The 27,739-nt window shown below is 37.4% G+C and overlaps 4 protein-coding genes and 1 pseudogene across 5 annotated transcripts; 2 read left to right on the top strand and 3 right to left on the bottom strand.

The window, feature by feature from the left end:
• The first annotated feature begins 7,242 nt into the window (after positions 1–7,242).
• Positions 7,243–9,896, top strand: LOC121792127. Of its 2 annotated transcripts, none has more exons than XM_042189950.1 (7): positions 7,243–7,571; positions 7,656–7,920; positions 8,252–8,440; positions 8,518–9,193; positions 9,278–9,384; positions 9,480–9,539; positions 9,624–9,896. In XM_042189950.1, exons 1-7 carry the CDS (start codon positions 7,269–7,271, stop codon positions 9,686–9,688), a joined length of 1,665 nt encoding a protein of 554 aa, XP_042045884.1. In that variant the 5' UTR covers positions 7,243–7,268; the 3' UTR covers positions 9,689–9,896. The 2 variants fall into 2 exon arrangements, with proteins under 2 accessions (XP_042045884.1, XP_042045883.1); XM_042189949.1 differs by having other exon boundaries at positions 9,477–9,539.
• LOC121792129 lies at positions 9,817–11,448 on the bottom strand (annotated as a pseudogene).
• A 486-nt stretch (positions 11,449–11,934) lies between these two features.
• LOC121792128 (fructose-1,6-bisphosphatase, chloroplastic-like) lies at positions 11,935–13,661 on the bottom strand. The gene is made up of 4 exons (XM_042189951.1): positions 13,183–13,661; positions 12,720–12,944; positions 12,151–12,657; positions 11,935–12,081 (listed from the first exon to the last, which is right to left on the bottom strand). Exons 1-4 carry the CDS (start codon positions 13,600–13,602, stop codon positions 12,010–12,012), a joined length of 1,224 nt encoding a protein of 407 aa, XP_042045885.1. The 5' UTR covers positions 13,603–13,661; the 3' UTR covers positions 11,935–12,009.
• A 4,018-nt stretch (positions 13,662–17,679) lies between these two features.
• LOC121768561 lies at positions 17,680–18,985 on the top strand. Its single transcript, XM_042165099.1, has 3 exons — positions 17,680–17,840; positions 17,932–18,258; positions 18,646–18,985. The coding sequence occupies exons 1-3, from the start codon at positions 17,771–17,773 to the stop codon at positions 18,810–18,812; spliced, it is 564 nt and encodes a 187-aa protein (XP_042021033.1). The 5' UTR covers positions 17,680–17,770; the 3' UTR covers positions 18,813–18,985.
• Positions 18,986–19,788: 803 nt separating this feature from the next.
• On the bottom strand, positions 19,789–22,684 carry LOC121764427 (laccase-7). The gene is made up of 6 exons (XM_042160443.1): positions 22,460–22,684; positions 22,065–22,216; positions 21,586–21,830; positions 21,374–21,502; positions 20,246–21,193; positions 19,789–20,019 (listed from the first exon to the last, which is right to left on the bottom strand). Exons 1-6 carry the CDS (start codon positions 22,556–22,558, stop codon positions 19,889–19,891), a joined length of 1,704 nt encoding a protein of 567 aa, XP_042016377.1. The 5' UTR covers positions 22,559–22,684; the 3' UTR covers positions 19,789–19,888.
• Between the last annotated feature and the right edge of the window lie 5,055 nt (positions 22,685–27,739).

Raw genomic sequence — 27,739 nt, 5'->3', positions numbered from 1 at the left:
CTAAGGGTTTAATAAGCTTAGGGGCTAGGGTATAGTACGTAGACACGTATGTAATCTTCACATGGTAACGAGTAATGGATATAATTGACTATATAATGCACAATTTGTGAACTGCAATGCATACGAACAAGATGTGCTGTGTTATGATGTTTGACACACGTTTCTTGTTTCCCCTAAGGGTTTAATAAGCTTAGGGGCTAGGGTATAGTACGTACGCATTAATAACAAATTATAAAACGATACGAATAATTCACCAAATTGTCACGAGTAATGGATGTTATTAACTATATAATGCACAATATGTGAACTGCAATGCATACGAATAAGATGTACCATGTTATGATGTTTGACACACGTTTCTTGTTTCCCCTAAGGGTTTAATAAGCTTAGGGGCTAGGGTATAGTACGTAGACATTACTAAATGCACGTATGTAATCTTCAATCCGTTGATTAACCCATATACACAATACCTCTAATAATGCATAATATACTGAGATAATGACAATTAACAGCTACATAATGCACTACCTAAACCAAATAATGCACATACGTATATTCCAATAACAACAATTTGTTAGTAATGTCTACGTATTATAGCCTAGCCCCTAAGCTTATTAAACCCTTAGGGAAAACAAGAAACGTGTGTCAAACATCATAACATGGTACATCTTATTCGTATGCATTGCAGTTCACATATTGTGCATTATATAGTTAATAACATCCATTACTCGTGACAATTTGGTGAATTATTCGTATCGTTTTATAATTTGTTATTAATGCGTACGTACTATACCCTAGCCCCTAAGCTTATTAAACCCTTAGGGGAAACAAGAAACGTGTGTCAAACATCATAACACAGCACATCTTGTTCGTATGCATTGCAGTTCACAAATTGTGCATTATATAGTCAATTATATCCATTACTCGTTACCATGTGAAGATTACATACGTGTCTACGTACTATACCCTAGCCCCTAAGCTTATTAAACCCTTAGGGGAAACAAGAAACGTGTGTCCAAACATCATAACATGGTACATCTTATTCGTATGCATTGCAATTCACATATTGTGCATTATATAGTCAATTATATGCATTACTTGTGACCATGTGGTGCATTATTCGCAGATACCAAAATGTGGCAGTTACTTTTCCATCAAATGTCAATAATAACCCTGTAATGCATACAACCACCTTCTATAATGCAACACGGAACCAGTTTTATAGAATCAATCTGATTCGTTGATGCCTTAGATCTAACGCGTAATATTAAGAAGGAAAAAGGATCTAAGATGTGAAAAGGAGAATAACGCTCCCCTATATATATATATATATATATATATATATATATAAAAGGATGTGATCATATGATAACCCATATTTATGGCGATAACCTAATAACCTATCATTCTATGGACGAAATATATCATTTTATAAAATAGAATATCATTTTATGGATTAAAAGTATCATTCTATGCATGCTGAAAAAATATCATTTTATAGTGTATAAATATCATTTTTAGTAAAAATGATATTTTTGACCCATAAAATGATAGGTTATTAGGTTATCACCATAAATATGGTTATCATTTTAACGCACCCTTATATATATATATATTCCTACCTTTTTTTATTTATTCTAATTTCTAATTCTTTCTAAAGTTGGGATATTACAGGCTCCATGGCTGTCGTAGGCTAATTCGATTGTTGGATAATCTGATTCAAGTGGGTGGTGGTTGTGGGCTGTGATGATTCCCAATCGAATCTGAGCCAAAGTTTTTTCTATGTTCTTGACTTCTTGGATTGAGGTAATTTTGTGAGGTTTTAATTAGGATCAATGTAGAATATGCCTTGATTTTATGTGAATTGAAATAATGAAGATAACTGAATTTTATATGAGTCTCTTCTTTCATCACCATTCTTCAATTCATATGTTTTTTTTGTAAAAAAAAAATCTTCTTTGTGTTTCAGTGTTCGATTAATTTGTTAGACTTTTGCTCCATCAACTTCTTGTTTAATTTGTTTGGGCTATATCCGTTGAGTTCTTTAGCTTGCATTTTTTTCAAGACCAATGTCGTAGTTTTTAATGAATGAACTAAGCTAAATTAACTAAAACATTTGAATCGTGTATTAATGTAGCTAATTAAAATATATAAATAGAATTGTATATTAACCAGTATTGCTAAATTACTAATCTGCCGTAAATTGCCACTAATGATGAAATTTAATAAATTAATCTTAAATATACAAAATTAAGTAAAGCATTGGCAATGAAATGAATTAAAACATATACTACTAATGATAATAATATGTTTGGGTAATTTTGTCTTTTCAACTTTTATCTAGAGAAAACCAAAGATGTTTTATAAGCCAAACAACCCTATAAATATCCAACTTTTTACACTATTTTACATTATCTTTACCCAGGCCCGAAAACTCTGTCTCATTATAACATCCATAGGAGTAGGAAAATACCAATTTTAATATTAAAAAAAATTAATAAAATAAGAGAAATAAAAAATATTATTAATAATAAATAGGATTCACTTAGAGAGAAAAGCCTACCACAAACAAATACTCCTTTCGTTTAATTAGTATTGGAGCATTTTGGCATGGAGATTAAGGAATACTTATTTAAAAAGTTAATATAAAAAGTTAAGTGGAATGAAATTGAGAATATGTAGAAGAAATAATAAAGTAAGAGATATCGTATCAGTAAGTGGTATTTTTCCAAAAAAAAGGAATATGATCGGACACTAATGGAACAAATGAAATACTAGTGGTGGACCGTCTAAAACGAAAAAACAAATGTAAGACTGTAGAGCCATCATAGTGGAAGGGTTCCTCATGAACCGAAAGATCCATGTATCTGGGAGAGTCATTAGCCTCAATCTCTGACGAGAATGAACCCGGTCCATTGAACTACAAGGAAATGATGCATGACCCAAATAATTGCTCTTAGGAATAATCAATGGAAATATGTTACGAAATATCAATCCTACATGAAACTTGTATTACCGTTGGAAACAAATGGATCTATAAGTGAAAACAAGATCCCAACGAAAAAGTTAATGTCGTCAAAGCAAGACTAGTGACTAAGAGCATCTCTAACAATTTATATCAAAGTTTTTAATGTAAATGGGACATCAAATAGTAATTTTACTCTAACCATTTACACCAAAATCAAACTTAAAAGAATGGTTCTTATATACTTAATTTCTATACATTTTCAATCACACTTATATATTTTGTTTTATTTACATATTAATCCATTATACTTTTGCAATACCTTATACAGTATAAAATTAAGAGGGAACATTTTTTTTGTTCCTAAACTTTGCAAAGATATGAATTTTGGTTTCACTAAGGTTCTAACTTCGATTTACTATTGTTCGAACTACTTTTTCACTGCTTGGAAATTTTTAAGGCTAAAAGTCTAAAACTATCAAGCCCATGAAAGACATTTCAGTCTACTTATTTCTCTTTTCTTCATTAAAATATTTAATTTTTATCTCTTTATTTCTTCTTTCCATTTCTCCCTCCTCTTTTTTGTGTCACTTTTCTGGTCCAATTTCAGTTGACATTGGCGGCATTTTCCCAAGCAGAAGATTGGTTTTACACTAATTCGAGCTTTGTGAAGACGGAGACTACGACAGTCGATAGAGTTGTGGGAAAGGGCGGTGTCGAGCTTGAGCACATCATCTGGCTCCTCTATGCTCGCACCATCGGTATTTGTGAAGCGGTGGCAGGAGTGGTCGCATACAACATACAACTCTCTCAGCCATTATATATTAAATTATGGGTTGATTAATTTAATCAGTACTTATCATCTCTCAACCAATATATATTAAATTATGGGTTGATTAATTTAATCAGTACTTATCCAATGGCTGGCCCATTTCAATTTATCCATCTATCCCTAAGTTAACCCATGCATACAAGACTCTATAAATAGAGACAATAATGTAGAGAAAACTGAACCTAGCCTCCAACACCTAGATGTCGGCACCTACTGTGTGAGAAAATATTTTTTTTTAGTTCTCATTGTGCAAATCTAAACCTAATTCTTCCAATTCTTCGAATTACTAGGACACTTGTCTTCATGTATACTAGTGTTGCCCACGGTACACGAACCGGCGGTTCCGGTTCGGAACCGCCGGTTCCGGTTCGGTCGATGGCGGAACCGGAACCGAACCGTGAGGCTATTTCACGGTTCCGGTTCCGGTTCCGGTTCGAAAACCGGCGGTTCCGGTTCCGGTTCGGAACCGCCGGTTTTCCGGCGGGTTTGGCGGTTCCGGTTTTCGAACCGGCGGTTTTGCCGGTTCAATTATTATTAATTTTTTTTTTTTAATTTGAAATTTGGCTTTATACAATAAATCGGAACAAGACAATGCATAATTCAAGCACAAATAAGACGAATAAGGAGAAAATGAAATAAATTTTATTGATTTTGAGTTGTAACGGACAACGATACATTACAATTTACAATACATAAGTATACAATACAACAACATACAATAATATAATATAATTTACAAGTGTCGTCGCCTCGTGGGACTCGGAAGGTAAATAAAAAAAACATGAAATGGGGGGGAAAAGGAAAAATTGAAAAGGGCTTGGGATCAACTTAAACTTTCAAAGTTACACTTTTCAAATTTAAGTTGAGTTGCCTACGTATCCACAATTTTATTGAGGAATCAAAGCCCACGTAGTTCTCTTACCTTAGGATCAACCCTTTTTTCTTGCAAAATGTTGCCCATTTTCTAAGCAAACACATATCAGCACGCCATATACACATTGCTGCATTTCTAATAGGGGCAATTTGATCTTCCAAAGCAATCAATGCATCTCGAACACACATAGTCAGAACATTATTCAAGCATCTAGCATGGAAAAAATCAGAACAAACTATCTATTAGTGCTAATTTTTTCCATGCTTGAATAATATTCTGACTATGTGTGTTCGAGATGCATTGATTGCTTTGGAAGATCAAATTGCCCCTATTAGAAATGCAGCAATGTGTATATGGCGTGCTGATATGTGTTTGCTTAGAAAATGGGCAACATTTTGCAAGAAAAAATGGTTGATTCCGAGAAGAATTGTACTTGAAGATCATTAAAATATATTCCCCATTTGATAAATATCTTATTGGTGAAAAAGTGGGTATCTTTGAGGCAGATGGTACTGGAACACAAATTTATATATGGAATCTGGATGAATGAGGATCAGATTATAGTTTAAAATGGGAAGCTGGGTTCATTGGCGGCCAGTTAACCCAGCTTCCCATTTTAAACTATAATGTAATGTAATTCAAAATTAATTAAATTAGTAGATAATAAATATTAACCTGCCACTCATCCATGTTCATTTGAGAAATTTCATCAATAACGGATCTCCGAGATGGCCTCTTGGCCTTTCCCTTTCCCTTATCAACACGACCTTCTCGGGATGAAGACATATTGCTATGTAGAAATGTAGAAATATGGAATAATATTTTTTTTTATTTTAGCAATTGAGAAAGGAAGACAACTTATAGAACTACGGGAACAAGTATAAGTGTATAACAATGCGTAATAAGAGTAGCACTTGCGTAATTAAATGGAAGCACAATAGCACAAATGAGAAATTGGAGACAAAGAGAGAGAATTGGGAGATTGAAGAGAGAAACTCTTATTAACACAAGAGTGGGGTGAATGTAAATGAGGATAGAGGGGGGTATTTATAGATAAAAATGGGGGGAAATGGAAGAATTCGAATTTGAAATTAGAATTTTTTTTTTTGAATTTTCGGCAAAACCGGCGGTTTTTGGCGGAAAACCGCTGGAACCGCCGGTTTCCGGGCAAAACCGCCGGTTTCCGGGACAAAACCGCCGATTCGGTCAACGAAACCGTCTGCAAAAGCTGCGTCATGTCGCCTCGTTTCTCGCGCCGCAACCGGAACCCCCTGAACCGACGGTTAACCTCCGGTTCACGACCCAAAAAACCGCCGGAACCGGCCGGTTTTTCAGCTGAAAAGCTGCCGCCGGTCTGCCCCATCCACACGCCTTGAAATAGCGCCCGAACCGGCGGTTCCGCCGGTTAACCGCCGGTTCTGAACCGTCCGGAATCGCCGGTTCGGTGACGGTTCCGGTTCGAAATATCTTGAACCGGAACCGGACCGCGACCCGAATTCCGACGGTTCCGGTTCGGGAAAATGGCCACGGTTCCGGTTCGGAACCGGAACCGCCGAACCGGAACCGCCGGTTCCGGTTCGGCGGTTAACCGCCGGAACCGGAACCGGTGGGCATGTCTAATGTATACTATTTATATTTATTGTGATATTCGAGATTTGTCCACGGAAATGACTATCAAAAGCAAGAGAATAAGTTGGAAGATTTGAGGTTGAGTCAAAACTCTACTCGTGGAGATTGGACAAACAACATCAATCCTTTGGAGGATCCTAAGATAACAATCACAAAACACAATTAATTATGTATTTTATGTGATGTACATGTGTATTACATATATTTATGTTTTTCACACGAAAATATAATTAATCACTTAATCACCTAAATAGATTTATTTTGAGATATGTTGCACAACTCCAACGGTCTGTTGTGTGTAGGTGTGTGGCTCCATGTAGTAGGGTTTGTATTGTGTGTGATGTAGTGTGCGTATACAATGCACGCACGGTGTGTTTAGTATGTATATTGTGTTGGTGTAGTGAATGTATTGTTAGTGTAATGTATTTTATTTATATATAATATTTTCAAATTCAATTTTATACTACCTCAGTCCACAAAAAATAGATAAAGTTGTAAATAACACGAGTTTTAATTCGCAATTGGTAAAGTAAGAGATGAAGGAAAAATGTGATAGGATGTAGTGTTAGTGAATCGTGAGATTCTTATTAGAATGATGTGTATGATTAATATTGGTTTAAAACTTTCTATATTAATAATTGGTCTAATTTTTGCGTAATGTCCAAAATGGTAAAATTAGTCTACTTTTTGTGGACGAAGATAGTATTAACTATTTTTAAGAAATAAATAATTCTAAATTAATAAATACGGAGTACTACTATTTTACATAAAATTTAATTTCTTCAAATTTAACTTTATAAAATTTAATAAATACGTACTCCTATATCGTAATTATTAAATGCATTAATTACACCTCATCGGACATCGGCAATTCAGAAATGGATTTGGAGGGAAACAAAAGTGAATTTGCGCTAAAACCTCGCATTGTAGACGACGAAAAGCGCAATCTCAGCTCCAAATATTTTGAAATGCTCCCGCGCTACCACCATCCACCCCTCCTCTTTTTCACATTTTTCCACATCTTCCTCCTCTCTCCCTCCATTTCTTCCACCCCTTCAGTTCCCCTCTCTACTCGAAGCAAAGCACAGGCATCAAAAATGGGGAAACAAAGCAAAGCCAAGAAGCAAGAGCATGTGGGAAAAGGAAAAGTAACGCCAGTTCAGATCGCTTTCATCGTCGATCGATATCTGTCCGACAATAATTACATCCAGACGCGCTCCAATTTCCGATCCGAAGCATCGTATCTAATCGCCAAATCACCCGTTCAAGAAGTAATTTGATTTTCTCATATTCCGCTTTGTGTTTCGTGCTTTATATTTTCGGTTTATTGATCTGTGATTTGATAATTCATGTAGGCTCCGAAGAGCTTGCTCAGTTTGGGGGCGATTTTGGATGAGTACATCACACTGAAGGAGCAGAAGGTGTTGGTAGATCAAGAGCGTCTCCGATTGGAACATGAGAAATTTCGTGTCCATAATCTGCTGAGTGGAATGCAGGAGGCTATGAATGCTTATAATAGCACTGGAAGTAATGTTATTACCCCTCCCCCACCGCTGCCGCCGCCCTCTGCTTCGGTGGCTATGACTTCTCAGGCTGAATTCGCCGTCGGGAGGCCCGCAGGTTCCAATTTTTCCCTAATTTGGTTGTATATATCTCTATTCCGAATTTGCGATGCCTCTCAAGTCTCAGTTTACCCTAAAACCCTTTTTCTATTGAAAATGTCTCTCATGTTAGAAAACACAATTTTCATATCTACTTGTATATCGGTGATCTGAACTGGTTCAGTACTTTTAGACAAACTCTGAATACCATCACCTTGTATAATGGAATGTATTGAGTAAACAAAGTAGATACTGGATATGTTGTTTACTAAGAAATGCTTCAGAAATCTGCACTAGCCTACTTGAAATTCATGTTTTTCTTTGGAGTGATGTCTGTGTTTGTTATTCAGGCTATTATCCTATGAACAATACTCCAGCTATGATGTCTACAACGAGGCCGTTGAATTCTAGGAAAGTAAGCACACATCTATCCACTCCAATCACAAATCAAGTACCAACCAAAAGAAAAGAAATCAAAGATGTCTCAGATGGTGCTGGAGTTTCTAAGAGGACTCGTAGAAGTAGTACACAGTCTAAAGGTATATTCTTTATTTGGAGCACTATTCATGATTGTAGTTGAAATGATGTTAATGTGCTGTATTTTCTAATTTCTCAGATGCTAGCATAGTTACACAATCCAACAATGCTGCCAAGAATCAAGAAACAACTGTGATAAATTCTTCTGCTCAGTCGTTTGCTTGTGATAACGCCAACAATGGATCACAAGTTCAAGGAACTCACGTTGTGAAATGTCTTTTCAACCAAGAAAGTTCATCAACACGAGCCCATTCACCTGTCCCAAAAACACCGCCACTAGCATCTCCTTCTCAAACTGAAAAGTCCCGTTCCCCTTTAGAAATTTCAACTGCTACTTCCAGTAAAGATGTTACTCCCCAACAGATTATCTCTGCTAACCGCACCATAATATCCTCAGAGACCATACGCGTGAGCCCTAACAAGCAAATATCTTATTACTCAATAGAGAGAAACCACGTTACTTGCTCGCCTATTAAGTCAAATTTGAAGAGGTCCAACGTGAAGGACCATGTTAAGGGAAGGCTCGATTTTGGCTCTTCTGAAATGCCAATGATCATGGAGAATCAAACAGTTGATGGCAACTCAACATCTGAATCTGAGAAAGAAGGGGATACTCTTGACTTGGATTTCTCGAGTTTAGACACTCTTGGTTTGGATTTCAACCTTTCGGACTTTCTGTTGGACTTTGATATTGGAGGTGACTTGGCTTCATCTTCGAGGCAAGAGTTAGCTTCTTCACCGGATACATATTCAGGGTATTTATTTGGCCTTCTCTATGAATTCTCTTCATTATCAAATTGTTTTCTCAATAACCTAGTCTCTATGCCCCACCGTTTCAGGTCGCCTCTTACCTCTGGAAACATTGAAATGGGTACTACACAAATCACATCAGAATATTCCTCAACCATGGCAGGACTTATAGGAGATACAAATGTGAACTTAGCTGGTAAGAAAAGAAACTAAAGATTTGAGTAATTTTAGTAAAGTCTTGTGTTTCTTATTTGAAATGCTGAAATTCTTTCATGATTTACTTGTAAGCAGGTGCAGATTCTGTTTCAGCTATGCGATCTGTCACCAAATGTATAACAATTGTTAGCCCTGGTAATTTTCCACCCCTATGATGCTGGTTCAATATATGCTGTGATGCATTGCTCTTCTTGAAGCATAGTTTTGCTTTCTTTGCAGTCAAAAATCAGAGAATGAACTCTGCTCAGAGTAACTATTTGATAGGCCATGATAGACACCAGTAACCTCTTCATCCTGACAAGCTACAAGGGATTACCGGCAACATTCACACTAGGGGTCTAGATTTGCTAGAATTGATTTATTGTTAATGCATGATGTAAATGCACTAGTATAATTATTCGTAGACGTAGTATTCTAATTGTGTTCAAACATTGACGGTGTATAGGAAAGAAGTTAATGAACAATGCATGAATGAAATATCTTTTGTCTGGATTTGGTTCTCATCCCATACAAAATCACACTATTTATCAGACAAGCATGTTACCAACTTGTCAATCTCATCTGGGCTCCCAATGTATATTGGAGTGCGTTGATGTATCTGCAAAAGACAGAATTCATGAGTTTTGCAGCATGTCTAGTTCAAGAAAGCTGTTGTAATTTCATAGATGCATCACCTGATCAGGCTTGATATCTAGTATTCGTTGTTTTCCGTCCATTGCCTTCCCCCCAGCTTGCTCCACCAAATAGCTCATTGGTGCACATTCATACAACAACCTCAGATTACCATTCTTGCTGTTTTTGTTATCTGGATTCCCATAGATTCCCCCCACCAGCAGCATTCTGTGAATCTCACCAACCAGACAACCTACATAACGGCCTGAATACGGCTTCCCATTGGGCCATGGTTTCCTCAAGTCATCTAGATACTTCTGCAGCTTAGCATCAAAAAGATCATAGTTGCCTTCATTGAAGGAGTAGATTCTACCAGCATTTGGAATCTTGATGTTTTCATGGGTCAGCACGAATTCACCGTAGGCAGTGTCTAAGGTGAAAGCATACACTCCTCTCCCTAAGGAGAGCGTGAAAACAACGGAGCTCGAGTACAAGCAATACCCTGCAGCCAAAAGGTTGCTCCCCGGCTGGCAGACTCTGACTACGCACTCCAGGCCTTCTTCGTCGAGCTACAGACAAATAAACATGAGAATATTTGCAACCGCAAGACATTTAGTACAAAATAGAGTTTATACTGTTATTACCGTGGAATCATCGTCTAGGTTGACGAGGCATTGCTTGTCGGGCCATAGATTCCGAAAATTGAGCCTGTAGTCATGCTAGTATCGATATTGGCAGAGCCATCTATGGGGTCGAAAACTACAATGTAATTGCCGGAATAGGTCTCTTTTACTGCAACTGGCACATCTTCTTCTTCGGATGCTATAATTCCAGTCCTCCCGCTGGATCTGAGACAGCTGCAGAACAACTGGAAACCTCGTAGATAAGATATGAATGTTGTCTGTAAATGTAATAAGTGTGGGCAGCTACCTCATTGGAGATGACGTCGAGTTTCTTCTGATCCTGGCCTTGGATGTTGATGGTGCCGTGAGCTCCGGTGAGGTTGAAGATGCTGGAGCGTTGGAGGAGCGAGGCGATCTGTTTGCAGGCTAAGGAGATGCTGGAGAGGACTATGGTGAGCTCGGCGTTGATGTGGCCTGCTTGTTCCTGCTTCAGTAGCCACGTCGTCAGGTTTTCTATTCCGTATTTGTTTATGCTCTTCCTTTTAGCAGCCTCTGCTGCTGGCGGTGCTGCTGGGATTCCAATCTCCACGGCTTTGCAACGTATTCCATCTCGGGGGCGGAGGGTGGTGGTGGTGGGTTGCGTCGTGCGGTGGGGGAATGATAGGCGGGTGGTGAGATGGGAGGCTGACCTCAGGCTTCTCCACCCTACTGCTTCAGCCATACTCCTCCCTCTCCCTCTCCCTCTCTATCTCAAATTGTGTGAATATGGTTGTGTAATCTAAGAGGGACAAAAGTGAGTGAGATGGTGACTAAAGTCTATCTTCACGAATTATGCTTCAAATTAGCTTTAAATAAACTTTATTCTTTTCTCCAAATTGGCTCGAGTCTTAATCAGATGTTATTTTCATTGCTGAAGTGTTATATTTGAGGCATTTTAGTTCCTAGCAACCGGATATTCTTGTGCATCTGTAAACTAGTGGTCATTTGAATTTCTAGTCCTTTCTATGTATAAATATGAAATACTAATCATATTACAATTGAAGAAAACCTTGAGCAAATTACAATTATAACTGTATGCAACCTAAAAACCAAGTGAATCATTTAATCCAAAAAGAAGAAAGAAATGACAAGAAATCAATTAGTAAAAATCTGGACTGTTACAGAAAGGTTTTAAATTTACTTTTAGATTAGAGTAGAGAAAGTCCAGTGCTTTATTATGTCAAGACGAACATTTTACTCAATTTAATCATCAAAATCTGTAGCTCCTTCTTGGATTAGCTTCAACACCATATGAGTAAACAAACATTAATAGTATTGCTTTATGTTGGTAAAAATTGACAGTAGTCCGAAATTACAATGTTTGGCATCAATTAAGCTAAATATTTCTCTAATTTCTCCACCTCATCCACACTTCCAATGTACAACGGCACTCGTTGATGTATCTGCACACAAACAAATCAAATAAAAATGGATGAATAGAGTAGAGAAATGCATTAATGATAGATAGTCACCTCAGTGGGCTCGATATCGAGAATCCTATGGTGGCCATCGGAGCCTTTTCCGCCGGCTTGCTCGACTATAAAGCTCATGGGAGCGCACTCGTACAACAACCTCAACTTCCCATTCTTGCTCTTCTTATCCCTCGGGTAGCCATAAATCCCGCCATAGAGCAAAGTGCGGTGGAAGTCCCCGACCAAGCTGCCGATGTAACGGGACGAGTAAGGCTTCCCGGTGGGGCCGGGGTCCTTAAGATCGTCGATGTACTTCTTCAGCTTGTCGTCCCAGAGCTGGTAGTTGCCTTCGTTGAAGGAGTATATCTTACCGGATTTCGGTATCTGGACTTGCTCTGTGGTGAGCACAAACTCCCCAAACATGGGGTCTAGTGTGAATGCGTAGACGCCTTTGCCTATCGTCAACACGAATATGACGGAGCTCGAGTACATGCAGTAGCCTGCTGCGAGGAGATTGTTCCCCGGCTGGCACACGTTCACCACGCACCTCTGCTCCACTGTGTCCAGCTGGAATAATAATCATCAGTCAAAGAGAAGAGAATTCTAGGAATGGATATTATATGACTTACTGTGCCGTCTTCTTGGATTTCGGCGAAGCATTCGTCGTTGGGGCTGTAGATGCCGAAGATGGAGCCGGTGGAGACGGCTGCGTCTATGTTGGACGATCCGTCGAGGGGGTCGAAGACGACAATGTAGTTGCCAGAGTAGCTCTCCTCCACCGCCACCGGAACGTCTTCCTCCTCTGATGCTATGATCCCTGTCCTCCCACTCGATCTCAAGCAGTTTGAGAACACCTACAACAATTCAAAATTCAATTACATATCTGTTCGGATTCAAACCATCAGAAAATGCGCAAGCAATATATAACTGTAACTCTACTCCATTAGCACATAGCCATCACAATACCAAAACCAAAACCGTGAGGGCTTAAAGTAACTGTGTTGGATTACAAACCCATGCCACATACATCAGATGAGTGAGGAATGACTAGGCTCCACATATTAGTCGAAGGTCCAACAAATTGGTAAGTACCTCGTTGGAGACGACGTCGAGTTTCTTTTGATCCTCGCCCTGGACGTTGACGGCGCCCTGGACGCCGGTGAGATTGGAAATGCTGGCCCTCTGGACAAGGGAGGCAATCTGCTTGCAGGCCATGGAAATGCTGGAGAGAACGATGGTGAGCTCGGCGTCGATTGTGCCCACCTGTTCTTGCTTCAGGAGCCAGTTGGTCAGCGTCTCAATCTCATAACCGCTCTTCTTCTTCGTTGCGCCGGTGCCCTCCGCCACCGCCATGCACCGGACACCGCCGCCGGCGCCGGCGACGGACAGATGCGGCCGCCGGGGGCCGTGTCTGGAAGAGCATGAGGCGAGTGTTTGGAGAGGTGAGAAACGGGAGATGGATTGGGAGCTGGAGAAGATAAGGTGGGATGCTGCTGTCGTCGCTGAAACCATGGCTTCTTTTTCTTTTTTCTTTTTTCTTTTTTCTTTTTAAGCTGTGGTTTGGGATTCTCATTATACCATTTTTATTTGGTTTAGTTGTTAGATTTCTATCTGGGAATTGAGAGGCTGTCGACGGTTTCTGTTTGTTGAGATCGGTCCCACTTATCCTCGTTCAGTTAGAATTTATAGTTGGACTCGGATTTGTAAAATTATTTTTATGAAAGTATATCACAGGCCGATACTCTCGAATATAGGCCCATCTATATATTTCTTCGGCAGAATTAATTATTTTAACTTGTAATTTATTTATCTCTATTTAATTAAAATATTAAACATAATAATTTATTGAAAGAAAATACATCATTAAAATATTAAAATAAAATCACAAGTTGTGTCCGATTTTCATCTAAATGTGTTTGATTAGATCTTGTTGGAGTGCGTTGCGGCGATTCTGGGATGCATAGGTATTCACGTAATGGTGGCGGCGTACTTTGGTGTGTGGGACTAGTTGTGCGTAAATAAATGACATCAAAAGACCGGGCACCTATGATAAATACCATTGGTGAGATAATAACTCATGTTCTAAAATCGATTGATGGTGTGAATGTTATCATCAGAGCTCTAAGGTTTCAAATATCGTTGACGATGTTGGAGTGGTTGAGCACGTTTATATCGTTCTTCGATCCCGGGACACTGAAAAATGCATACCAATTCCATAGTTGATAGTTGGAGACCACTTCTAGCACCATTGTCAAATGATTGCCTTTGTGGCCACTGATGTATGTTCCTATCCATGTTGTGGGACAATTTCTCCATCGGCAATGCATGTAGTCAATTCTGCCAAGCATGTCGGAAAAGCTGTGGCGTGCTTCGTGAAAACACAACAACTGTTGAAGGTTGTTGGTTGTAAGCACAATAAGTATTCTGCACTAAAGGTGTCGCAAACGCCCATGTAGAAAATTTCAAGCACTCACATTCATTGGTCTCGACGACGTGTACGTACTCGTCAAAGATGTCCAAACTTCCCCCAATGGCGAGCTGTCAGAAGGCAAATGTACACTTCTGAAATGTTAAAAGACCGTGCTAACTAATACTGTCTGGTTGTTGTCGTGTGTATTCATCACGAGCCACCAATATACCTTCTATGTGCAAGAATAACTCTCGACACATATGATACAACATCAAAAGACGTTTGGCCCCCATTGGGGCTGATCGGAAAAGTATTCCGCGGAGAGCCTTTCCATAGCAAGCTCTCGCTCTAGATACATGTACCGTTGGGTTCTTGGTGTAGGAACTGGGGGAGGATTGACATAATACTCATGAGCTCGATGAAGATATGCAATCAACTTGTTAACCTCTTTGTCGGATGAATTGTTTTCATTGTTGGTATTCAATATATTCATATCCCAGCGCTAAATATATGTAAAACACAAAACACTTGTCTGTCCATCGGATCTTGTGATCTAACGGGTAGATTAATGTCATATGTCATCTAATAATGTAGCTCGGGTAATAATGTTGCATTTTAGTTTAATAATGTCGATTATTAGTCTAATAATGTAGATTTTCAATCCAATACTGTACCTTGGCTATTATTATCACAACTATCCAATCCAAAGATCCAACGACTGTGATTTGTGCTGTGTTTTATACTAAGAAGGTGCAAGGACCCTAATACACCTCTTCATACTTGTATTGAAAGACAAATTTTAAAGATGAAAGGTTGCAAATTAGTTTTGAATGAGGGTAAGATAGATTTTTTGAGTATAAGCAAAATTATGGACTTAATGTGAAATTTATAGATGAGTGTAGAAGGTATTGAAGAATACGAAATGAAAAAGTAGAAAAAAATTAGCTATAAATTTGTTGGGCAACTGATATATTTTGAATAACGAGATAAATTTTGAATTAAAATATTATAATCTCAAATTTATAAAAAATAAGTAAAAACGGAGATAAAGGAAGTCTACTCGCAAGTTTAAAAGTGTGCGTCATGGCAGCATATCATTGGTTGAGGACGGGTAGCGCATGGAAAAATGAGATTAAAAACGTGAAGGACATGGTATGAACTAAAACAATCTAAAAATAATCTTATTATTATAAACTAAATCAATTAGTAAATAACTTAATTGATATCTTAAAATGACATCCGCATTTGAGTATACATTAACAATTAACTATTTTCTTCATGAAGAGTTGAAGTTGTCGCTATATTCAATCCTCACAAACCATTATCTGCATTATTCACTCTCTCGGGTTTACAACATATTGACCCATAATTTCTAGAAAATTAACATTTGAAACCTAGTCTTATAATTTAATCAAGCCTCGTGTTCGCATTAGATATTTCGATTTGAAAATACATTAAAGATGATAAATGGAATTTGAACCAACTTTTGATTTTACTTCCGTATTTATTATTCATAGTCCACATTTTCCTATTTTTATAAGGACATCACTGTTTACATCTCGCCATGGCAATAGAGCTCTCTGCCACGTAGTCGGTCAACGCTTGTGGGAACAAGCAAGGGGATGACTAATTTTGCATGTAAATGTTGACAATTGACTCTTCTACTTCTAGACCAAACTGCGTAACGTAATCGATTTCCCCCTCGATTTGTTATTATTTAATTAAATTTTATTAGACTAAACCCTATATATATATGTTGACGTAAATTAATTACATGTTACGAAACCACGTTGCCAAATGACTATTTTTATATTTTCTTTATGAGATTTCTACTACTTAAATGTCACATTTTTAGCTTATGTGAATCGAAATATATGATTTCTAATTGAAATGTTATGAATTCAAATTTCAATTGAATTACCAATTCAACTCGGATGTACCCATAATTAAATATGTGGATATTCATATTCGGCTATTCAATACACCTATATAAATTACTAATTTCGTACTCCAGAATGAGAGGTCGTCTATATTTTTTTGTTAATTTTATTATTATTATTATTATTATTATTATTATTATTATTATTTGTATAAAGGGGTTTAAGTTTACTAAGGACAAAATCCTTAACCCAACCATGAATCCAAAAGCAAAAGATGTTCTCTCTCGTACACATATGCATAATGATTATGTAATTATTGATTCCATGACATAGTGTTCAACAAGTTGCTTTAATTTGTTATTTTAGGGAATAAGGCCTAACTCAAATACTAAAGTTCATCAATTTTGAATGCATAAAGAAAATTTTCCATCTTATGTGGAAGTGTATTTTCCACCTAATATATTATTTTAGTGATCTTGTATACTCCCTCCGTTTTTTAAAAATAGAAACATTTGAAACGGCACGAGTTTTAATGCACAATTTGATAAAGTAAGAGAGAGGGAGAGCAAAATAGGTAAAGTAGGAAAGAGGGAGAGAAAAATTAGTAAAGTAATAGAGAATGAGAGAAAAAAAGTAATGGAATTAATGTTAGTGGATTATGGGGTCCACTTTATTAGTGAAATAAATGGTAAATAAATTGATGTATAGGGTGTAAAGATTTCCTAAAATAGAAAGTTTGAAAGTTGTTATTTTTAAGGAACAGACTAAAATGAAAAGAGTTGTTATTTTTAGAAAACGGAGGGGGTACAACATTTGATATTACATATGAATATTGTTCTCATCTATTCTACATTTACATTATTTATTTTATTTTATACATTTAATCCCTTAAAAATTATTATTGATTATATTTATTTAATAGTTATAAAAATCAAATCAATATTTATTTTTTTGAGTAGAGTACATTGTCTAAAACAAAAATGAAAAGTCTAAAATTGTATATGTGTGACCACGTCAATATGGAAACTAAGAACTTTCCATTTGTCGGATCTTTCAAACCGTGCAGGCACCCCAACACGCTTTAATTATCATGGAACAAAATTCCTAATTTCAAATAAATTAAAGATTAAACCTGATTAAATTGAATTCTCAAAGAAAATTCCACGAGACAAACACAGAGAAGTAATTCGTTTAAACGCGTGGGGTCAACCAAATTCCCAATTGTGAATTTCGTCTAATTTAATCTAATCTAATAAATCTCTCTATATTCCTCTGTCGCTTTTCACACACTCTCTCATAGCCTTATATAAAGAGGATCCGAATTCAAGGATCCCAACAAACAAACCAAAATAAAGCCAATAAGAAGGAAAACATCCATCCAACGAAAAGAATGGCGTCTGCAACGAAAATCTCATTGCTTATCTTCTTTGCTTCATCTCTCCTTACACAAGGAATATTAGGTAATTTGCCGATCAAATTACAAAAATCGAAATCGGATCGATCGATCTGTTATTAATTAATTGTTAATTAAATGTATTGATTTTGATTCAGGAGAGCTGATCTGCGAGAATTTGCCGACGAATTTGTGCGCATTCGCGATTGCGACGTCGGGGAAGAGGTGCGTGTTGGAGAACTACCGGAACGAGGAGGGGAGTGTGGAGTACACGTGTAAGACGTCGGAGGTGGTGGTGGAGAGAATGTCCGGATACATCGAGACTGATCAGTGCGTCAAGGCGTGCGGCGTCGACCGTGGATTCGTCGGAATCTCGTCGGATGCCTTCCTTGCGCCGGAGTTCACCGCCAGCCTCTGCTCCCCGTCTTGTTACCAGAATTGCCCTAACATTGTCGACCTCTATTTCAACCTCGCCGCCGGTGAAGGTATTTTTTGCGCTCCAAATTAATCAATTCACTATTTTTTTTTTGCATGAATATGTGTGTTCTAGGCAGGGGGAGACTAATTCTTCAGCTTAGTATTTATAGTATATAAAAATGCTATCCTTAAGTTTTCTATTATTGAGAAGAGGGATGTTTATTTTGCTTTAGCGAATGTAAGTGAAGTGGCTATTGGTTGAATTTGAATAAAAATAGTTTGGATAATTAAACATGGATTGTCTAGAGTGGTTTTAATTAGGAAAGTAGACCAGTGGAGAAACAAACATTTAGATCTAAATAAACTAGTTGTTCCATAACAATGTTGGTGATTTTTTTTGTGATTTAATCAAGTACTACATATTAATTCGAGAGTAATTATAAATTATTGTGCAGGAGTATTTTTGCCAGCTCTTTGCGAGAAGCAGAAGACGAATCCCCATCGGGCAATGTTGGAGCTCTTGAGCAACGGTGGTGCTGTAGGTGGCGCGGCCCCTGGTCCGGTGGCTGCAGATTACGTGGTCGATGCTCCTGCTCCTGCTCCTGCCCCAGGATATTTCTAAATTATACGTCCAATATATATTATGATTCTTTGAATTATTATATAGAGTGAGAGAAGCTGGAAACGATTATGTTCATTGTTTTGCTTCGGATTTGTGCTCCGAATTTTCGTGTATCGTTTGTTTCAAACTTTCAGTCTATAATATTTGAATAAATGTTGCGTTCTTCCGTGTTATCACCCCTCTCAACTTCATTAATCTTTTTAAATTTGTTCGAATTTGTAATTATTTGTTTTTGTGGTTAGAATGTAGGATTCGATTAGAGATTATAACTAAAATATGTTAAATGTATGTTTATTATATTGATGTATTATAATCACACCACTAGGTATAATTTTCCAAAATTTGAATTTTATTACAAATAAAAGAGTTGTAAAAATAAATATCTTATATACTTACATTTCTACAATTCTAATATTTGAATCTCAACTTCATTTTCATTTTACATATTTAATGCCAACCCACAAGATATTATAAGCAATTAATATTCCTCGTATATGTATAGAGTGATTATATATAGGTAAAATACGTTTGCATGTATTCCAAACAAAAAGTAATTAAGTTTAATTAATTAGAAAATTAATATCAAACAACTATTGTTTCTAAAAAATTCATAATTATAAAACTTTACAACAACAAATTGTCTATGATTCAGTTAATAACTATTGATAGGGAATAAGATATTTAATAGTAACAATAATTATGACTGATAATTTTAGTCAATATTAATAATATTATTTTTAAATAATTAATTCATATCACATCAATCCATTCTTTAATCTTTATACTTATTATTCTAAATTTGTACTTTACTCCTTTTTTCCAAAGGCGGCATTTTGATAACATTTAATATATCAAAATTATTTAAATATTAAATTAAATATTTATTGATTAATACAGATGTAATAAATGCCATAACCTTATTTGTCAATAAAAATTGCAAAACCATAAACACAAAAAATTAACCATACAAGTAATGTATAACAGATAATGACAAACCGGAAGAGAAAAAAACATTATGAAATGAAACAAAAATCAATGATATTCCCCCTAAAGATTATACATGTCCTCCAACATGATCAACACTTGGGAAAATCCGGTGGCGGTGGAGGTAGCGTTGTTGCCAGCGTAGGCCCATTTTCCACCACAAAAGCTGTTGCCAGACCCCATGGCAAGTGTACATCCAAGTGGCAATGCATCAACCACACACCTATTAAAAAAAAGTACTATAATTAATTCACATAATATCATTCTCAATTTTAATTACCCTTGGAGTGAAAAAACCCTATTCTATTAAAAATGAAACTATTTTTTTTATTGGGCATAAAAATAAAATATTTCTTAAAATAAAATACCTCAATCTCTATTTTCTCCTTCTTACTTTATTCTATCACAAAACAACACTACATATTCAATGGGATGGAGGGAGTATTTACCTGGATTATTGGCGCGGAACCTGATGACAGCCCACCCCCCAACCGGAACCCCGATGGTGTTCCGTTCATGTGGATTCACGAAATTGAACTTTCTACTATCAATCGATGGGTTATAATTGCCGAAACCTTGCGCCAAAACGTAGAAATTGAATCCGTGCAAATGTATGGGGTGATTTTCGATTCCGATCAACGCCGTGTTCTGCAACACCACCTCCACCGTGGAATTGAACTTGAGCTTCTTCACCTTGGTGGATTTGGTCGTGTTGAGCAGCGCCCGGTTGAAGCTGTTGCTGGAATTCGTGTAGTCGAATTGCAGCGGCGGATTATCAGGAAAGTCGGCGGTGTAAACACCGCCGACGTCTCTGAAGAAGGCCTCTAGCATAGACAGCTGCGTCGGGAACTGGAACGACGCATTGTTCATGCTGGCTGCAAACTTGAGGCCAAATGGGCCCTGGCAGACGGGAAGGTCGCAGGCCGACAGGCCCAACCCAATTGTGATAAACATGCGCTCGTCCACTTGGCGCGGAACGGGGGTCCAAAACCGGCTCGAGACTAACGCCGTTATGTTGCTGGAGAATCTGTGGGCCGTGGGCGTGTCGTTGAAGGCGGGAAGGATGGGCATGATCGGCGTGGACGGCGTCGTTTCGCTGTAGGCGAGGATCCCGGTGGTTGTGGTGTTGGGGAATGGGACGCCGGCGACGCTGTGGTAGGCGGACGCCGCCATGTAGTATCTCGCGGGCGCTTGATCGGCGGTGAGGAGGACGTCGGTGGTCTGCCCCGGCGCCACCAGGACGACGTCCGTGGCGTATGGGTTCGTGTAGGCGGCGTCCACGGCTACTACGGTGATGTTGTGATTTGCGATTTTGAAAAATAGTTGGTTGTTGAGTGCAGCGTTGATTATGCGCAGGAGATATGTCTTTCCGTGTACCACTTTCAGTCGAAATGTATCTGCGACAAATAAGATAAAGGTTCTATTCAATTGTAGGCTATATATTAATTTTATTGGTAAATGAACAGAAGTTTAAAGGTCGCGTTACAGTGGACTTGAATCTAAGATATTTGATTTTAGATTAACCACTATACTAATAGGCCGATACACGTATACAATTACATACTATATTAATGTACCGTTTGATGAGCATGGATAGAGCTTTCCGGGATGGCCGTTCATAGTGTAAGCATCGGATAAATTAGGCGAAGCACCCGTAGCTAAGGCTTGGTTCTCTACATCAATAACGTTAGCATTCCACCATTCCCCTACAAACAATTAATAATAATTACCACTATATAAAGATTTTTGCTAATGAGAAATTAGTGTTTGAATTTGATGTTCTACTTACCAAGGACAATAGGTATTTCTCTATGTGGCTTTGGAAATGGGAATGAGTGGCCGGATCTCGGTCGGATTATCAAGGCTCCATACACTGTGGCCCGGAGCCATCCCACGTGTGCATGCCACCAAAGAGTTCCTTCTTGGCCCGTTACGTTAAATTTGTATGTGTAGCTTAGACCCGGTCGGATCGGACATTGGGTAGCGAACTCCGGCCCGTCAGCCCACCCGCTAAGATATTGAAAAATTCCGTGCCTGCATATAATTTTTATGCACTTTTAAATAGTGTCTTTATTTATAAGTACTCATGAAAGAAATTTTAAGATAATGATATTTATAGTCCGAGCAAAATAATAATCAATGACTAGACTAAGTCGTAGATGCCACATCAAGTGTTGCTATTCTCTCTTAAATTTTTGCGTATTAGTATCTATTTAATGCATTTGGAAAAAATATGAAAATTAAGTTTTGTAGTTTTGCAAGACTTACCAATGAATGCTGAGGTTATAGGGCGATTTATTAAACACGTGAACGACTAAAGTATCCCCCTCATGTACTCGAAGTGTTTGCCCTGGTAGACTACCATTTACTGCTGTTATAACTTGATTTCTGCACAACTTGTTCACTGTAAGATTTTTCACCTGCAATGCACCCAAATAAAGACATCAACAAAAAAACAAAAAATAATTTCATTAGTGGACGACACGAATTTTAAATGTAAGTAATAAATTGATACCTCTAACATTTTCCATTTTTAGTAATGTGATTAATTACCTATATATGCTAGCTATATGTCATGCATATGCTGAATTACTATACTTAGTTTACTAAAGTAGTAGACTTGAAAAAAAAATGAAAGTGGAGCAATAGAAAAAAAGAATTACGTGAAATGTGTGTTCCACAATAGCAGCGGAAGCAAAAGACGAAGCACAAATGCAAAGACCCAAAACCCAAGCCGAAAACACCAAAGCGCGATGCTCCATTGCTACCAAAATATTCACTTCTCAAACTCAAAGTTAGAATGATTTTTATGCATAAATGAACAACACAAGTCTCTTATTTATACAACATGCTAATCAGCTAGTACTATTATATATATTTTTCTATGACCTTTCTTTACATATGGCGTGAGTATATAATTCTCTAGGTAGCTCAAAACTATGAACATCTAATTAAAAAATTGAAAGGACAATATTTTCGCAGGTTTGCGTGAGCATATAATCTGAAATTTTCATTGGCAATAATAATTGAAAACTAGGTGTTAGGGGAAACTTCGTTACCTAACCGTTTTGAGTTGGTCATCAAAGAAGTTGTATGTAATAAAATATTATGTTATCTCTTTCAAAAGTCTTCAATTGGCTGTTTCTCAATAAAATCTCAGTGTTTATCTCTCAATTCCATGTTTTTGACTGTTTCTTTTGTTTTTCTCATTTTATAATTCGAAATGTACATAGTTAATATTACCATACTCCATTATTTATATGTTTGCTTTGACAAATGTGGGCATAAAAAGCAATATTTATACCCAACCAAGAATGAGCATTGGTTTGATTTCATCATATATATATGTATAATATAATGTGTTTATGTAGAGTCATTGAGTTACAGTAAGTGGTTAATTTTTTTAATTATAATACGAATATACGATGGTTATTTCCACCCAACCATTTCAACTGTGCATCTTAAATTCAAAACGGCATAACTTTTTTTTATTAACCAACAATTCGGGATTACTGTAAACAAAAATAAAAAAAATGATTTTAGGTTTTAAAATTAGTGTGAACATTTATGAAATTAAATAGAGACTCTTTTATTTATTGTAATTAACCCAACTACAAATACGACCAACAAAAGATTAATTGGTTAATACACTTCATTATACTAATGCATGTCACTTGACACTATATTATAATATATCTGTCGGCAATAATCAATATAAATGTGTCTGTAAATAATTAGCAAACTAAATTAAGTGTAAAATTAATTATTTTGTGTTGAAAGATATGAGTATTATTCATTCAACTTATTTAGAGAATTACAATAGGTACGCCTCCTTTAAATAGGTCAAGGGTTACATAAAATTGACAAGATTTGCCATAATACTCATTCCCTAATTAATTTTTTTTCATTGCTTACCTATTTTCCTTACTTACATATTTTCCTTTCTAACACTCCCTCTCAAGTTAAGTAATGAGATTACCGATACTTAACTTGCTCAATACCTCATGGAAGCTTCTTGCATCGACAGCTTTCGTGAGTATATCCGCCAACTGATCTTCAGATCTCACAAAAGGAAGTTCTACCGTCTTGGCCTCTATATTGTCCTTGATGAAATGTCGATCCACCTCGACATGTTTTGTCCGATCATGCTGAACTGGATTTTCAGATATACTGATTGCCGCCTTATTATCACAGAACAACTTACATGACTTCTGTGAGTTTAAGTTCAACTCAGTCATCAATTTCCTCAGCCACAGAATCTCAGTCAACCCACTCTTAATCCCTCGAAATTCAGCTTCTGCACTTGACAAGGCTACCACTTTCTGTTTTTTGCTTCTCCACGTGACAAGATTTCCTCCCACAAAGGTAAAATATCCAGCAGTTGATTTTCTGTCATTTGGGTTCCCTGCCCAATCAGCATCCGTGAATCCATGAATCTCTAAATGTCCATGATTCTCGAATAGAATCCCATGGTTCGCTGTCCCTTTCAGATATCGAACAATCCTCAGTGTTGCTTCCCAGTGAGCTACTTGAGGTGCATGCATAAACTGACTAACTACTCCAACTGCATAAGCTATGTCGGGTCTAGTGTGGGATAGGTATATCAATTTCCCAACTAAACGTTGATATCTCGTGCGGTGAGTGGCTTCAGCTCCTTCAACTATCCGCAGACCATGATTCTGAACCATATGAGTATCTGCTGGCTTACAGTCCAGTAGTCCTGTCTCGGTTAACAAGTCAAGTACATATTTCCTCTGACTGATGAAGATCCCCTTCTTTGACCTTAGCACTTCTATACCCAGAAAGTACTTTAGTAATCCCAAGTCCTTCATTTCAAACTCTGCAAACAAATTCTTCCTTAGCTTGCTTATTTCCTCTTCATCATCTCCCGTGAGAATCATGTCATCTACATAGATGATGAGGCATGTAATCTTTCCTTCTCTTTTCTTCAAGAATAATGTATGATCAGAGTTGCTTTGTTCATACCCATACTTCTTCATTGCCTCAGAGAATCTCTCAAACCAAGCTCTAGGTGACTGCTTTAGCCCATATAGTGTTCGTTTTAGTTTGCAAATCTTTCCTCCTTCGAAATCTCCAACAAATCCAGGTGGTGGCTCCATGTAAATGGGCTTCTTCAGTTCCCCATGTAAGAATGCGTTTGTCACGTCGAACTGATGTAGTGGCCATTCCCTGACTGCCGCTATTGAGAAGAGCACTCGAATAGTACTCATTTTTGCTACCGGTGAGAATGTTTCAGCATAATCAACTCCATAAGTCTGAGTGTATCCTTTGGCCACAAGTCTCGCCTTATACCTTTCAATCGACCCATCTGGCCTCCGTTTGATAGTGAAGACCCATCTGCATCCCACAGTTCGAACTCCATCAGGTTTAAGACATACTTCCCATGTATTGCTCTTTATCAGAGCCCGCATTTCTACTAGCATTGCTTCTCGCCAGTGAGCAATTTTCATAGCCTCCTCGGCCGTATATGGGATTTCTTCTTCTTCGTAAAGTGCTGCTTCAAACGCCCTAGCCATCTCTGTTAGATTTGCTTTAGCCAGATTCGCCATAGAATATCGGCTTCTACTAATCCTCTCAGGACTGTATCTCTTAGCCGGAACCCCACGAGTAGTTCTGTTGGGGAGTATATAGCGGCCGGTATCACCATCAATTGCTGCATTCTCATTCTCGTCTACACCAAAAGTGTCAGGAGTAATAACTGTATTATCTGAGCTAGTTTCAGGAATTACCTCGGATATCACTGGAGGAGGACTCGATTCAGGCGTAGGCGGTTGAGGAGGCTCTACAGCAGATGTGACTGACTCGGCAGTGACACTAGCTTGTTCTGTTGGTTCCACGTTCGAGATACTTAGATGTGGCATCGGAAAACTGAGGGGTCCAATTTTATCACACTCCCCCTGAACAGCACTCCCCCTGACCCCGAGGTTGGGTATGATAGAAGTATTCACTTTCTAGAAAATTACAATTCATGGTTGTTATAACCTTCCTAGACCCCGGGTGATAGCATCGATAGCCCTTCTGATTTACCCCATGTGATATCCCTGACCCGAAACATGCATCATTTTGCATTATTGCATATTTTATTCCGTATTTCGAAATAATGAAGATATTATGTATAATATAAATTTGTTTAGCATATTAAATCATTGAATTAAAGTAGTAGTGTGTGCATGGGACTTAAAGTAGTAGTATATTATATATGTGTACAATATCAATGTGTGTATATGGCTACGTATAGCCATGCACAACTAATTATAGTTATAAATTAGTATGTGTAATAATAATGTGTGTATGTTTAATAGTATATGTAATATTATGGGAATGGTTGTGTAATGGGACACGTAGGTGTTGTGCATGGGACACAACACATATATATGCATGGAAGATAGGTACTACACGTAAATAGGAAGGGAATTGCATGACTTTTTTAGAACTTATCTTCACTTAATGAAAAATTTGTGAACTTTTATTTATTATTTGTTTGAGTCGGCTAAGTAGCCGACGTACATGTTTATGTACATATATATATATACTATATAGTTTATCTTACAAAGAAAAGGGGGTTTGAGAAAGTTTAGAGGAAAAACAAAAGTAAAGAGAAAGGATTCGAATCGATGGTTATAAATTAAGAGTTGGAATCAGGAACTTAATAAGTTTACCTATTGTGATAAGGTATGTATAAATCACACTTTTAATTTTACATGTTTTATTTGCTTTCTTGTTAGTTGTTAAACAAAATGAATGATTTGATTATATGATGTGATCCAATATGAATATGTGTTATTTGATATAGATGGTGGAATATGATATGGATATGTGATTGGTGCAATGAATATGATGCTGTAAATGAATTATATGATAGAAATATGTAATTGATGTTTTACATATGGTATTGAAAGTACATGAATCATGTGATTAAAGAGGATCTGTGACAGCCTTGTACTGGATCTGAAATATAGAGGGACCTATGAGTCCAGATACAGAGAGGCCTTCGGGTCAAATACAGAGGACCTATGAGTCCAATTATAGAGGGACCTTCGGGTCAAATACAGAGGGACCTATGAGTCCAATTACAGAGAGACCTTCGGGTCATAGAGGAATCCTGGGCAGACACCAGGCTTGACTGTTACAGAATAATAAACTGAACAAAGTGGCATGTGCATATGTATATGAATTTGTATGGAATATTTGTTGGTGATTGCTATATATTTTGGTTTAAGAATATGGCTGACTATTGAACTGTGGAATTAAAGGTAAGATTTATATACACTGAGTTGTGGCTCATTTAAACCACTAAATTTTTTTCAGGAATAAGATAGCAATAAAGTTTTGACTGACGTGGGTCATAGGAACTCCACGTGTTATCAGGTTCGGCGGCTGACGCATTTTGGCAACCTTCTCCTCCTCATCATTTTGCATATAGATGAATATATAGTATATACGGTAGTGACAGGGTTCCACTACTGTGTAGAATGTTTTGAAATATGTACTTGTTATATGTTGAATTTTAGAATTATATAATATGTGTGTTCTATGTACTAGACACGTGTATTGATTGTTTTTATGATAAGAAATTTATTTATTATAAGAGTATACGTTAGAGGGGTTGAGGTGTCACACCCCATACCCCAAAAAAACACATTTTATTGCACATGCAGAAAATTTTCCTCTTTCGTGTTTCGGTACATGCACATAAACGGAACAACCAAAGATTTTGAGCGGAAGTATGAGAGGTGGGGGAATATCAGTAAGGGATGCGAGAGTCTGCAAAGGAGTTTTCATACCCAAAATTTTTGTAGGCAAACGATTAATCAGGTAGACAGCAGTGGCAACAGCTTCGGGCCATAAAAATTTAGGAACATTTGAGTCAAAAAACAGGGCTCTCGTGACCTCTAGGATTATCCTATTCTTTCGTTCAGCTA

The sequence above is a fragment of the Salvia splendens genome, chromosome 2 (genome assembly GCF_004379255.2).
Source record: "Salvia splendens isolate huo1 chromosome 2, SspV2, whole genome shotgun sequence".
In the NCBI taxonomy this organism is placed as follows: domain Eukaryota; kingdom Viridiplantae; phylum Streptophyta; class Magnoliopsida; order Lamiales; family Lamiaceae; genus Salvia; species Salvia splendens.
This window is presented reverse-complemented; position numbering and strand designations above follow the sequence as displayed.

Coding starts and splice junctions, on each gene's coding strand:
- LOC121768561 (XM_042165099.1), top strand. CDS start 17,771: ATGGCGTCTGCAACGAAAATCTCATTGCTTATCTTCTTTGCTTCATCT. Junction 17,841..17,931: donor CCTTACACAAGGAATATTAG/GTAATTTGCCGA, acceptor ATTTTGATTCAG/GAGAGCTGATCTGCGAGAAT. Junction 18,259..18,645: donor CAACCTCGCCGCCGGTGAAG/GTATTTTTTGCG, acceptor ATTATTGTGCAG/GAGTATTTTTGCCAGCTCTT.
- LOC121792127 (XM_042189949.1), top strand. CDS start 7,269: ATGCTCCCGCGCTACCACCATCCACCCCTCCTCTTTTTCACATTTTTC. Junction 8,441..8,517: donor AAGTAGTACACAGTCTAAAG/GTATATTCTTTA, acceptor CTAATTTCTCAG/ATGCTAGCATAGTTACACAA. Junction 9,540..9,623: donor TATAACAATTGTTAGCCCTG/GTAATTTTCCAC, acceptor CTTTCTTTGCAG/TCAAAAATCAGAGAATGAAC.
- LOC121792128 (XM_042189951.1), bottom strand. CDS start 13,602: ATGGTTTCAGCGACGACAGCAGCATCCCACCTTATCTTCTCCAGCTCC. Junction 12,945..13,182: donor TCGACGTCGTCTCCAACGAG/GTACTTACCAAT, acceptor GAATTGTTGTAG/GTGTTCTCAAACTGCTTGAG. Junction 12,658..12,719: donor AAATCCAAGAAGACGGCACA/GTAAGTCATATA, acceptor TTATTATTCCAG/CTGGACACAGTGGAGCAGAG.
- LOC121764427 (XM_042160443.1), bottom strand. CDS start 22,558: ATGGAGCATCGCGCTTTGGTGTTTTCGGCTTGGGTTTTGGGTCTTTGC. Junction 21,503..21,585: donor AGAAATACCTATTGTCCTTG/GTAAGTAGAACA, acceptor AATTGTTTGTAG/GGGAATGGTGGAATGCTAAC. Junction 20,020..20,245: donor GTTCCGCGCCAATAATCCAG/GTAAATACTCCC, acceptor TTTTTTTAATAG/GTGTGTGGTTGATGCATTGC.